We start from the raw sequence: 11,916 nt of genomic DNA, 5'->3' as shown, positions 1-11,916 counted from the left end.
TATCCTTCAGGTGTGGTTGAGCATCTTAGCTCACATTCATCCTGATCCCCTCCCCATTAGAGGTGTCCACTGGACTCACATCCTGCGCTGACCAGCCCCAGCTCCTATTTCATTGAATTCCACTCCTGCAGGATTAAATGCCTCTAAACACGGAGCACTTCTAGTAGCAAGCAGAGTGTTCACTAAACTTTAGCTAAGATCTGTAAGATCCTGAGCCTTCCTAGCTCTGAGGAAACACTGGGGGGGGGGGGCAGTTACCAGGGCCCCCCATGTAACCTTTTCAAGTCCTGGCGATGGCTTTAGTCTAACCAGAAAAAAGTTTCAGATGGTCTGTACCAGCAACCCCCTTCCTGTGGGGACAAAGGTTATGAGGGGACAGCCATGGGGCACCTGTGGCACCTCTGGCTTTCATTCCACGCCTCCACAGCTTTGTATTTGCCCAGGACATTACCCCATGTGGGGCTGACACCCACCTGTGGTGTGGGCATTGAGTGCTCTAACCCATTCAACTCCTGGTGTTCCCTGCCCGGAACTTGTGACCTCAGACGACCAGATCAAGGCAAAGGCCAGGACTTTGGAACACCTATGAGGGAGGAGAAAGAAGCCCTCTCTAGGTTAGCTGCATGAATCTGACCACAAGAGTGGAACAGCCACAAAGGAAGCCAGATGCCCCAGTTAGAGCTCAGATGGAGAGAATCCCAGAGAAAGGGCCAGAACCCTGGTCAACCTCTGGTCCACCTGAGCCAACCTGCTCCATTTGGAGGTTTTAGATATAGGAGCTAATAAGGAGTCTTTTTTAAGGTGGTTTGAGTTGAGTTTTCCTGTTATTCATCACTAAAAGCATCCTGACAAATATGCATACTTGGACTCTTTTCCTTATTGTGAAAAGTGATCAGACGCAGCCTGACCTGATGACGGGATGACTCAGAAGCTTAGTGTGAGCAAATACAAACCATGTTTGTATTGCTCAGTCTGCTCTCTCGGGTGCCTACAGCACCCGGCACACAGGAAGCACTCTGCGTGTGTACAGGGTGACTGAATGCATGAACAAACAAGTGATGTTAGAAGACCGAACCCCATCCTGGCTCTGGCACTTCATCTGTAGTGTAACTTCAGGCAAATAACTTCCCTTCTGTGCCTTGGTTTCTGCATCTGTGAGGCTGACTCATAACAAGCACTGCTGCCCCCTCACAGGCCTGCGGTCTCTGTGGGAGGGAGGACCAATGGGTGGGAGAGCACAGCTCACTAGGAAGTGGCAGGCGTGTTGTTTGAAATGGCTCTGCTGGGGGGTAGAGTTTTCTAAGCCTAAGAAGTAAAGCCGCTTCTAGGGTGAGGGGGGTCTGAGGGTGGAAGAATTTCATTTGGAGTTCTGAGCATAAGGCCAGAGCTTTCTGTTACTTCCTGGAAGCTGCCTCCCCCTGGGGTGGCCTGGGGAGAAGAGGTTGCACTCCCTGTCCTCTCTGGCCTTCTCAGGTGTCCAAGGAATGCAGTTACACACCCAGGCTTCAGGGCTTGCTGACTCGGAGGAGGGCAGCCAGTCGGGGGCTGGGGCAATGTCTCCAGGTCATCAGGGTTCTTGGACTTTCTGCTCCTTCCTCCTCACTGCACTGGCCTTACTGCCTGTCACGTTAGGGCAACCATGCTCCAGACCTCTGGGCTCAGGACATGGTGGGCTGGCCAAGGCAGTGGGATACCAGGGACAAAACCTTTCCCAGAAGAGCCCATGTTCTCCTTCTGTCTCAGTGTGTGTCCACCCCTGATGTGGACATGGGTCTCTGTCCCTGAGATAAAGAGATTGCCTCCTGATCCCTGTGAGCAGAAGGGATGAGGGAAAACCCTGTGCCTCCTCCCCCAGGCCACACACATGGGTGAGGTGCCCAAAGCCTGGGAGGGCAGATGTCCACCAGGGCCGAGCCTCAGAACACAGTCCGCATTCCACAGCCCTGGCCGGGGCTCTAGGGGGCAGGCCTTCTGCCGGGGCCGGCACCCTGTTGCAGCACACCTGCTCCCAAGCCACACGTTTTTCTGTGGCAGTCAATTGAGAAACTCAGGTCTACGATGAAACCGCGTAAGGCATCGTCGGAGGGGTCCTCTCCCATTGGTTCCGGGGACATCCCTCGTGCTCCTGAGCATGGGTGAACAGCTTGGTCACTGCTGTAGCTCCACTCCCTGCCCTCGCCCAGTCTGGTGCATGCTTACCCTTTATGGCTGGGGCCCTTGAGACTGTCATGGTTCCAACATGGGCTGTCACTCTCCCTCTGGACTTGAGTTTTGTCATCTTTAATATGTGGCAGTAGCAGTTCCAACACTACAAGGCTGTTGTGAGCAGTTAAAGCCTATCAGTTGCTTACCTCGGTGCCTGGCACACTTAGCTACTCTTGCAGTGACACATCAAGGTGTGGTCCAAGCGCCCTTCCTCATGAACCCCCTCAGGTGACTGACTTTGTCTCCCTCAGTGGGTTTCACACTGTTTTTGCTCAGGACCACAGTGATATATATTGTGACCTAGTACAAACCTTTGTCTGTATCTGAAACATAAGTATTGTGAAACAATACTTTCTTACTACATGTAATACACAATGTTATTTTCTTGTTCTATTTTAAAAAAGTGCGTCATGACCTACTAAATTGATTTTTACAATCACTAATGGGCTCTGTCAGTGTGAAAAACACTGCTCTAGATCATTCTTCCTTCTCTGGGCTGACTTAATATATTTGTTTCCCATTGCTGCTGTAGTGATTGCTACAAACAGGGCTGCCGGGAGTGACACAAATGGATTCTTACAACCACAACCCGTCTCAGTGGGCAGGTGGCACTCCTGGAGGTGACAGAGAAGCTGTTTCTGTGCCTTTCCCAGCTTATACAGAGGCTCCCTGCATTCCTTGGATCTGTGGCCTTGTGGCCTCCAACCTACGATTCCACCATTACATCTCTGACCCTCCTGCCTCCCTCTTGCAAGGATCCTTGTGATCATATTGCCCCCCCCCCCGCCCCGATCACCCGGGATAGTCTCCCCATCACATCTTTAATTTAATTCCATCTGAAAAGTTCATAGGTTCTGGGAATTAGGACGTGGACATCTTTGGGGCGGGGGGGGGGGATTATTCCACCTACCACACTTTATGTAAATTATGCACTGACAGTAACTTAAATAACATAACTTTGTGATTCACATACTGACCTGTACTGACTATTCCACATGGGGTAGCTTTCACACACCTGGGAGAACCCTGGGACTTCACATCGTTGCCTCCAGAGTTGGGGCACACGGGAGCCACTCCACTGGTGATGGCTGTTGGGCAAACTGAAGAGTTAGGCCTAAACAATTGGGTTCTGAGGTCCCCAGTTTTCTAAGCATAGTATTCTGGAATGAACTATTCCATTTTTTTTTTTGTTAGCAAAATCCTTCATACACTGTTCCCAGGCATACTAAGGGTCTCCAAGGCCAATTACAGGGCCAGTGCTAAGCCTGAAAGCAAACCCCAGCTGTACTATCTAACGAAAATTACTAATCCCGTATCACCATTTTATGGGTAGGGAGGCTGAGGTTCAGAGATGTTAACAACTGTTCAAGGTTATACAACTTGGCAGAACTATAATTTGTGACATGAAATCCCACAACTTTGAATCAAAGGGCTTTGGTGGTCACCTGGAAGCCCTCCAGATGGGCAGTCATTGTGGACCCAGGCCTTGCCTGAGTCTCAAAGGTAGGGTGCAAGGAGGGAGTGTCCCCAATTTTAAGACCCTAGCTGCCATGACTGGGATGGGAGCCCTCCCATGACTGAGAAATGACTCAGGTTTATAAAAAAAAAAAAAAAAAAAGACTACTCTGTGGCTATAAAATTCTTGGCAACAAAGTTCATAAATTATTTTTTTTTGTTGTGGCTGTTTCTTTCATGGAATACAATGTTTCTCTAAGAACCCCAGGGCTTGCTAATTTGTAATTTTGGCCTGCCTTTGTCTTTCCTCCTCTCTCTGTGAGGACAGCCTTGCTGGTGCACTGGGGCAAACACGTATATGCGAAGGAGCTCCTGCCATCAGTTCCAGAGAGAACACGACAGCAAACAGGAGAGGTAGGCCCACCGAGCTGGCACCTCAGGAGCTCTGGATTCTCTCCTGGAGGGAGTAACGTGTCCACAAGTCGCCAAAAGGGCAGCGTAACTCTTCAGAGAATATCATGACGTCCTCTGAGAAGCACTGTTACCAGTGTCCTAAAACTAGAGTTGGGTTTCATTCACTGCTCTACTTCTCCTGGGCCAGTGAGGTCAAGAATATGGCCATGCCCAAGGCTACTCTGTATTAGTTTACTTTGTTATTCATTTATATTTTCATCTCTCAAGAGCCTCAGCCTTGGAATGTCAACCTCCATGCTTAATTATGATGAAGGTAACCTAGCTTGGGCATAGTAATCACTAAACCAAAATGATAACGTGTTCCTTTCCTCTTCCCACTGCACACTCCCTCCTTGCAGTATGCGCCTAGAGGTGCCCATTTCTGTGGTTGCCCCTGCTGTAGGCCCAGGGCCCAGACCACAGGGTCTCCGAGTAGGCTCCCATTGGGCCTGGCTGCTTAATGGCGGTGGGCAGGTATCTCTGTTGCCTTGTGTGCAATGTGGGGACAGTACATCTACTTTGCAAAAGTACTGCAATGCCAAAAGATAGCATTCAATAAATTGTTCTTTTGGTTGAAGAAAAACACTTGAATTCAATTTAAGAAACTAATAATCCAAGATTTCATCTAAAAAACTAGTCTAAAGAGGTGGCCCAGTTTTTCCACTAAAAGCAGGTATATTATAAGGAAACAAAACCAAAACACATTCAGTACTTTTATTTCATTTTTTTTTAGCAATTTACATATCTCTCCACCTTTTAAGTTAGTGTGACAATTTTCCATAATAAACTACTAAAAGAGAAACTTTGGTCAAAAATGGAATGAAATAGCAAAAACAAAAACCCAAAAAATAAACAGACAAAAAACCAAAAAACAAACAAAACCCAGTCACTGCTTTTAAAAAACCAACACTTTCACCAATTATATTCAAACAAAACCACACAAACAACATTTGCGAGATATGTGTCTTCAGTGTTTCCTTGTGGCTGGCTCTCCTCACCATCATGCAAATGGTGGAGCTGCCATGGGCAGTTTGTCAGTTTGTCACGCTGAATCTGGGAGGCTCCCTCAGCTTCACATTATCCGAAGGCCCTGGATGGAAGACTCTAAGGTCTTGAAAATGGCAGGAAGAACACTAAGGGTTACTGAGGGTTGTCTATCCTGGCATTTTCCCCATAGTGCCACACCACTCCCCTGCCTCTCGTCAGCTGAGGTGCAGGCTCTTTGACCGCTCCCCCACCCCAATTCTCTCCCAGGACTCTGTCCAGCAGAGATTCTCTAGGACTGCTGGCTGTTCTAGGCTATATTCCCTGTCCTCACCACCCCAGCCCATAGGCTCTGGGCACACTCCTCTGTGTTCCTGGAACACACACCTCCTTATCTATGTCATTGGCCTTTAATGATCAGGGCCATCTGTGCACACACCCCTTGCCTGTTTGCCATACTCTATATGCCCTAATGGCAGGGGCTTCTGTGTTTCTGTAGGCCACATGGCAGCCAGTGGGCTGCACAATACAGTAGGTGCTCAAAGGAGGATGGACTGAAGAGAAAACTGCACCGGGACTTGCTTGCTTACACAAATGCATCAAGAGAGAAAAGGACATGGCCTAAGAGATCAAACAAAAAGCAGAGCTGTGACCACCCAGGTGGTGGGAACTACACAGGGAGCCACAATGCCTGGGGCTTAAAGCACATGGAATTAAAAGGGGGTAGAGAGACTTAGAGAAAGGCAGTTTGTTTCTCCAGAATATTCTGGAAGCTTTTCCATACTATGTATTTGACCCAAGGAGGGGGAAAAAATATAAAACATCATGGAAATGCACAACGGCAAAATTCTGTAAAGCCGGAGCATACAGAGTCCTCCTGCATTTATCACTACCCCCTTCTATCAGTCCTCCTAAATCTCTCTCCAGTCCAAAGCTTCCTGGCCACAACCCCTGCTACAGCTGCAGTTCATATCCTCATCACTTGTTTGCTAGACTCTGCCCGGAGCCCTCGGTTGCCTAGGCCACTCATGCCTTACAGCTGGGTGCTTTTACTTTGGCTCTGGATCAGCTCCTAACTGTCTGCAAACAAAGCCCAGCTTCCTCTCCCTGACCATGCCACAGCTCTTTTTTTCTAGTTCCACCTTCTGCTTCTATAGGACTCACACCACAGTCCAAAACCCTGGCAGTGCCTTGAATGCAGTGCGCACACGCTGAGCTCTAGGCCTGATCTGCACAGGCTGCTCTTGCTGCTTAGAATGCTTGTGCACCCCCTTTGGTCCCAACCATGTACCCTGAAATCCCACTGCATCTAGAGGTGTGGTTTTTCCCTGCAGCACTGGCAGCCTATGCATCCTACACTCCTCCATGTGAAAGGAGAGGTAGTGGATTCTCTGCTAGAGCTCCACCCAATACCCTCACCTTCCTCTCTCTCCTACCAGACAACTCCCCCTTAGGGACTCCTTCATCTCAATATCCTCAGTGCCTAGCACCATGCCTCATGCACAGAGGACACTGGGTGAATGTTTATTAGATTATTTAGTGTAATATATTTTCATTGCATGAAAATACAGCTATATAATGCAACTCAGACTGGTGCCCAACACTGGGCCTGCTACAGAAATGGCACGCAATACTTACTCTATGAGTAGATGCCATCTAGGAAGGAGTATGTATTCTATCTCATTGGAAAAGTATGGTTTCTTCCTGCTAATGACTTTTAGGTTTTTAAAGCCAACTACAGTCTAATGTCCTACATTTATGATTTGCATTGACTTTGATATTCTGTTTCAAGAAATGAAAAACATTTTTCTCACAGGAAGAGTTTTAACACAAACAAGATTTGTTGTAAAAGGCAGAAAATACCTTGAAATCCCAAATAGTCATGGCTCCATCGATGCCAGTAGTGCAAAACTTGCGACAATCTTGCTTGTCCACTTCATAAATAGATACTTGACTAAAAAAAGGCAAAAACAAGAGATTGTAGGATATGTGGTAGAACTGAGCCCCAGCCCTCATAACAGTGTAAAGGCATTTTAAAGAAACTATTAACTCCTGAATACCAAGTTTCTATTAACATTAGGCTGCAACACTCTGACTTAGAAAATATGCATACGGCTTTGGCTTGGAGGAGGCGTAGGTGCACTCCTCCCCTGTGCCACTGGAGTTTGATCCCAATGAAATCAAAGTTGTATACATGAAGCGAGGAAGTCGGTGCCACATCTGACCTGGCCCCAAGATCACCCCCCTAGGCCTGTCTCCAAAAAGGGCTGGTGATGACATCATCAAAGCAACCAGTGATTAGAAGGGTCTGAAGATTCCAGTGAAACTGACCATTTGGAACAGACAGGTCCAGGTTGAGGTGGTACCTTCTAACTGGGCCCTGATCATCAAAGCCTTCAAAGAACCACCACAAGACAGAAAGAGGCAAAAAAAACATTAAGCACAATAGAAATACCACTACTGATGAGATTGTTAACACTGCCTGACAGATGTGGCACCAGTCTTTAGCCAGAGAACTCTGTGGAACCATTACAGAGATGCTGGGGACTGCCCAGTTTGTGGGCTGTAATGTTCATGGTTGCCACCCTCATGACATCACAGATGGTGTCAACATATTGCAGTGGAATGCCCGGCTAGTTAAGAACTACAAAGGAAAATATTTAAAAATCATTTCACAACCAATGGGGAAAAAAAAGTAAATACACAAGTGCATTTTAATGCCAGGTGCCCAGAAAAGACTGAAATGAGAGTGAAGTTAGGAACCTGCATTAATTAGTGACATGGAGAAAAGACATTCCAGAGCACGCAAACTGCCCAGGAGCAGGGCAGGGGCAGGCCCACAGCCATAACTGAAATGGAAACTAATTTAAAAAAATTGTAGAGGCAGGATGAATTACAACCCAAATCCAACTGGTGTCAAACAGAAACTTTCAAATCACTTTCCAACAGTCAGGGCACATAAGCCAATAGGTCTCCTTGCATTTGAAATTAATCATTATAAATGTTAGCAACAGTCAGACAAGCCATAATATTCCAACCAGGCAAAGCAGAAGAACAGATAAATGAAACAATTTGTCTCAGCCTAGTTATCTGAAAGACTTTCAAGAAAATCAATTCTATAGCTTAGACGATATTTCTTTTTTTCCTCTTAAACACCTAGAACATTCCCTCTAGGAAGGGATGGCAAATGGCACATACCATCTGTTTCTGTACAACCTGTGAGGTAAGAATGGATTTTACAATTTTAAATGACTGGGGAAAAAACACTATTATTTCATGACATGTGAAAATTATGTGAAATTCAAATTTCAGGTCCATAGTGTTTTACTGAAATACAGCCAAGCTCATTTATTTACACATTGTCCATAATAGCTTTTGTACCACAGTGAAAGAGTTGAGTTATAATGGAGACTGTATAGCCCCAAAGAGCCTAAAATATTTACTATCTGATTCCTTACAGAAAAAGCTTGCTAACCAGCTCTAGAGCAAAGAGGACTTAGTATCTGCAAGTAAAAGTAAACATGTTAATTTTCAAGGGTCTATCATTTTATTTTTAACCTAAATGTATCAGAGAGGCAATGAGAGCTGCTTCCTTTCTGATACACAATCTGCAGAGGAGCATAAGAAAAATTCACAAGAAAGAACTCTGAAAGTCATTTGAGACAGAGAAGCTTGAAAGTGTGAAGAAAGTTTTGCTATTTCTTCACACTGCTCCTTTTCAGCAGGGTGCAGACATTTTCAGCCTACTTTAGTTCCAGTGGTCCCTTCCACTGAACATGATGATAAGCACAACCTGAATTGATAATTCTCTCAAAGAGAAAGTCTAGAGGTTCCCATTATTCTTCCTGCCACCATCACCACATTAAAAGTCTCTCAATATAAAAGGTCTAGTGGAAAAGAGAGTATCTTATGGTACTGTGCTGGCCTGTGAACCAAAAGGTCACTGGTTCAATTCCCAGTCAGGGCACATGCCTGGGTTGCAGGCCAGGTGTGCAGTTGTGGGCGTGTGAGAGGCAACCAATTATACATCAACGTTTCTCTCCCTCCCTTCCCCTCTCTTTAAAAATACATAAATAAAATCTTAAAAAAGAGAATATATTGCATTTCCGGACTAGGTTTAAAAAAATTAAGCTTTTTGGACAAAACACAGTCCTATTGTCTTATATAACCACATGTCCCTGATGAAAAATAATAAACTCTTCAGCTTGTCACAATGATGCTAAGGAATTGTTTCTCTAATTCAAAAAATCTTCTTACTTGTATACATTACTTGAAATTCATGGCTGAAAGGGTAGCTAGAATTACCTTTTCAAACAGGATGTAACTAACCTTCCTGTCATTTTCACTACCAGAGGAATGTGACATTTGGAAAGGTCTTCTTTCATTCTCTCTTTTTGAAAAAATTTTTACTGAATTTATTGGGATGACACTGGTTAATAAAATTATATAGGTTTCAAGTGTACAATTTTATAATACACTATCTCTATACTGTATTGTATGTTCACCATCCAAAGACAAGTTTCCTTCCTTCACTGTTTATCCCCCTCTGTATCCTCTTCCACCTCCTCCCACCCCCCTTTCCCTCTGGCAGTCACCATGCTGTTGTGTCTATGAGGTTGTTTTTTTTTTTTAAATTTTATTTATTGATCTTTAGAGGGGAAAGGAAGGAGAGAGGGAGAGAAATATCAATGTATGGTTGCCTCTCATGCGCCCCCTGCTGGGAATTGGCCTGCAACCCAGGCATGGGTCCTGACTGGGAATCAAACTGCAACTGTGTGGTTCGCAGGTCCGCGCTCAATCCACTGAGCTACACCAGAGCCAGGGCCATGAGTTTATTTTTTGTGGCTTAATCCCTTTACCTTTTTCACCCAGCCCCTCAACCCCCCTCTCGTCTGACAGCTATAAGTCTGTTCTTTGTATCTGTGAGTCTGTTTCTACTTCGTTCATTAGAGTCCTTATATTCTCAGTCAAGTTTCTGAGAAAGCAAGCTCTAGGAAGAGACTGCACTGAGTCCACACCAGCTCACTCTCCTCCCTTGGGATGACTTGTACTGTCTGCATCTTGAAGGACAGAATGACTGGGTGGGTGTAGTTCACTTCCTATCATGAGTTGAAAATAAAGAACCTCAAGTTGGAAAGCTACAAACTTCTTGTGCTCATTCCTGAAGGGATGTCTGGGCATGAAGATTACAGAACTTTCATAAAGACCCAGTCAGGAAACAGAGGAAAAGAAGGGCATCTTGGTCACCTGAACACTTCTTTGCAGATGGCCAGGGCCCTGACTACAGGTGACATCCAGGAAATCAGATCCCAGCCCACAGGGCCCCAGGTGGCTGGGTGGCACCTACGTGATGCTATTCTGGTGCAGTGTCTCCAAGGCTGTATTGCGGTCCTCGGTTGTGGCCCTCTTGTCCATGTTGCGGAAGCGTTCCATGGCAGACATGTTGCGCTGGATGCTCTGTTTTGGAATATCTAGCTTGGAGACGAAAGTCAAGCAGCCACGGTCATCATAGTTAAAGAGCATTGGGCAGCAGTCATGGCCCTGAAACAAGATATTAGTCAGTCTCTGGAGAGTACACTGCCTACCTACCAACCCCTCATCTGAACGTTCACCACCACAGCCATCTCTTACTCCTAAAGGCTAGCTGTTTCTTCTAAGAGGCCATTCCACTTTGTGCTAGTGCTAGAGCACACATTGCTCCTGTTCTGAAGAATCATATACAGTGTATTATAAGGAAAGAGGAAGAGAAATACTTACAGCAGCTACGACGCTATTCTCTGAGACAAAGGACACACTCAGGAGGGGCAGGAACTCTGTTTTCAGAGTTGAGACCCTGAACACAAGAACACTTGTTAAATGGAGATAGAACAAACCATTCAGTTTCTTTATAGGTAAAGAAGATGACAAAGGACCCATTCTCATAGGAACATCAGCAGTATAAATAACTACTTATGTTTAAAAGGAGCCCCATGTCCTAGTCTTTCAGGAATCTCAGGCATGAGATGGCCGTGAGGTGACCTGCAGGAACTGAGGCCTTCCGCTCTCTTCATCTTTAGTCTATGCTCCACTCCTCTCTAATGTCCCTCAAATCACAACAAACTGGTCTACAGCTTGGTGTCCCGCAGGCCCTTGTTCTATCCCATCTCTGCCCCCACACCCCTTTACCACATGCTATCTCTGCTCCTCTTGCTTATCCAAAGTCCACCCCAGTCTCTGAAGCTCAGCTCTGATTTGATCACCTCCATGAAGCTTTCCTGGGCCACATCAGCCTAAAATGGCTTCTCCTTTAACTGACCTCCTAAAGTTCTTATTGTCACTCATGACTGAATGCCTTATTCTGCTATTTTATCCTTGCCTGTGCTCACTGTGGGTTCTGAGAGGGCTGGGACCACAAATGGTTATGAATGGCTATTCTCTTTGCTACACCAGGCACTGGTTAAGAGCTAGGGCTACTGATGAACAAGAAAAAGTCTTAGCCAGCCTGGAATGTGCATACAAGAGGTGTGTGTAAGTACATACAGGCAAACTTATACAAGCACTAAGTATATAATTTAGTAATCTTCAGTACCCTGCCAAAAGGTTACACAGATATGGCAGAAAAACACACTGGTTGATGAAATAGGATCATATAACTTCATGTAAAAGATGATGCATTTTGAAAACTAACTCTATCTCAAGAGGCAACCTCTCTACCTCATATACCACTGATATAGAAATAGGCCACAGGCAGCTGCCATAACACCTTGTCTTAAGGCCTCACTGTGGCATACCTGCCTTTTACTATATGAAATATTTACATTTGAGAAAGGGAAGAATGGA

At 45.6% G+C, this 11,916-nt stretch overlaps 1 protein-coding gene across 1 annotated transcript in view; it reads right to left on the bottom strand.

Moving 5' to 3' along the window:
- Positions 1–4,813: 4,813 nt before the first annotated feature.
- ARPC1A (actin related protein 2/3 complex subunit 1A) overlaps positions 4,814–11,916 on the bottom strand; it is a 31,700-nt gene continuing 24,597 nt past the window's right edge. The window contains exons 7-10 of the mRNA XM_037138201.2: positions 10,855–10,930; positions 10,445–10,638; positions 6,961–7,051; positions 4,814–5,224 (exon numbers count right to left, since the gene is read on the bottom strand). Coding sequence (XP_036994096.1) covers positions 5,186–5,224; positions 6,961–7,051; positions 10,445–10,638; positions 10,855–10,930 — 400 coding nt within the window. The 3' untranslated portion in view covers positions 4,814–5,185. The remainder of the gene's footprint in view (positions 5,225–6,960; positions 7,052–10,444; positions 10,639–10,854; positions 10,931–11,916) is intronic.

The sequence above is a fragment of the Artibeus jamaicensis genome, unplaced genomic scaffold, assembly GCF_021234435.1.
Source record: "Artibeus jamaicensis isolate MK-2021 breed Jamaican fruit bat unplaced genomic scaffold, CSHL_Jam_final contig_402, whole genome shotgun sequence".
NCBI classification, from domain to species: domain Eukaryota; kingdom Metazoa; phylum Chordata; class Mammalia; order Chiroptera; family Phyllostomidae; genus Artibeus; species Artibeus jamaicensis.
This window is presented reverse-complemented; position numbering and strand designations above follow the sequence as displayed.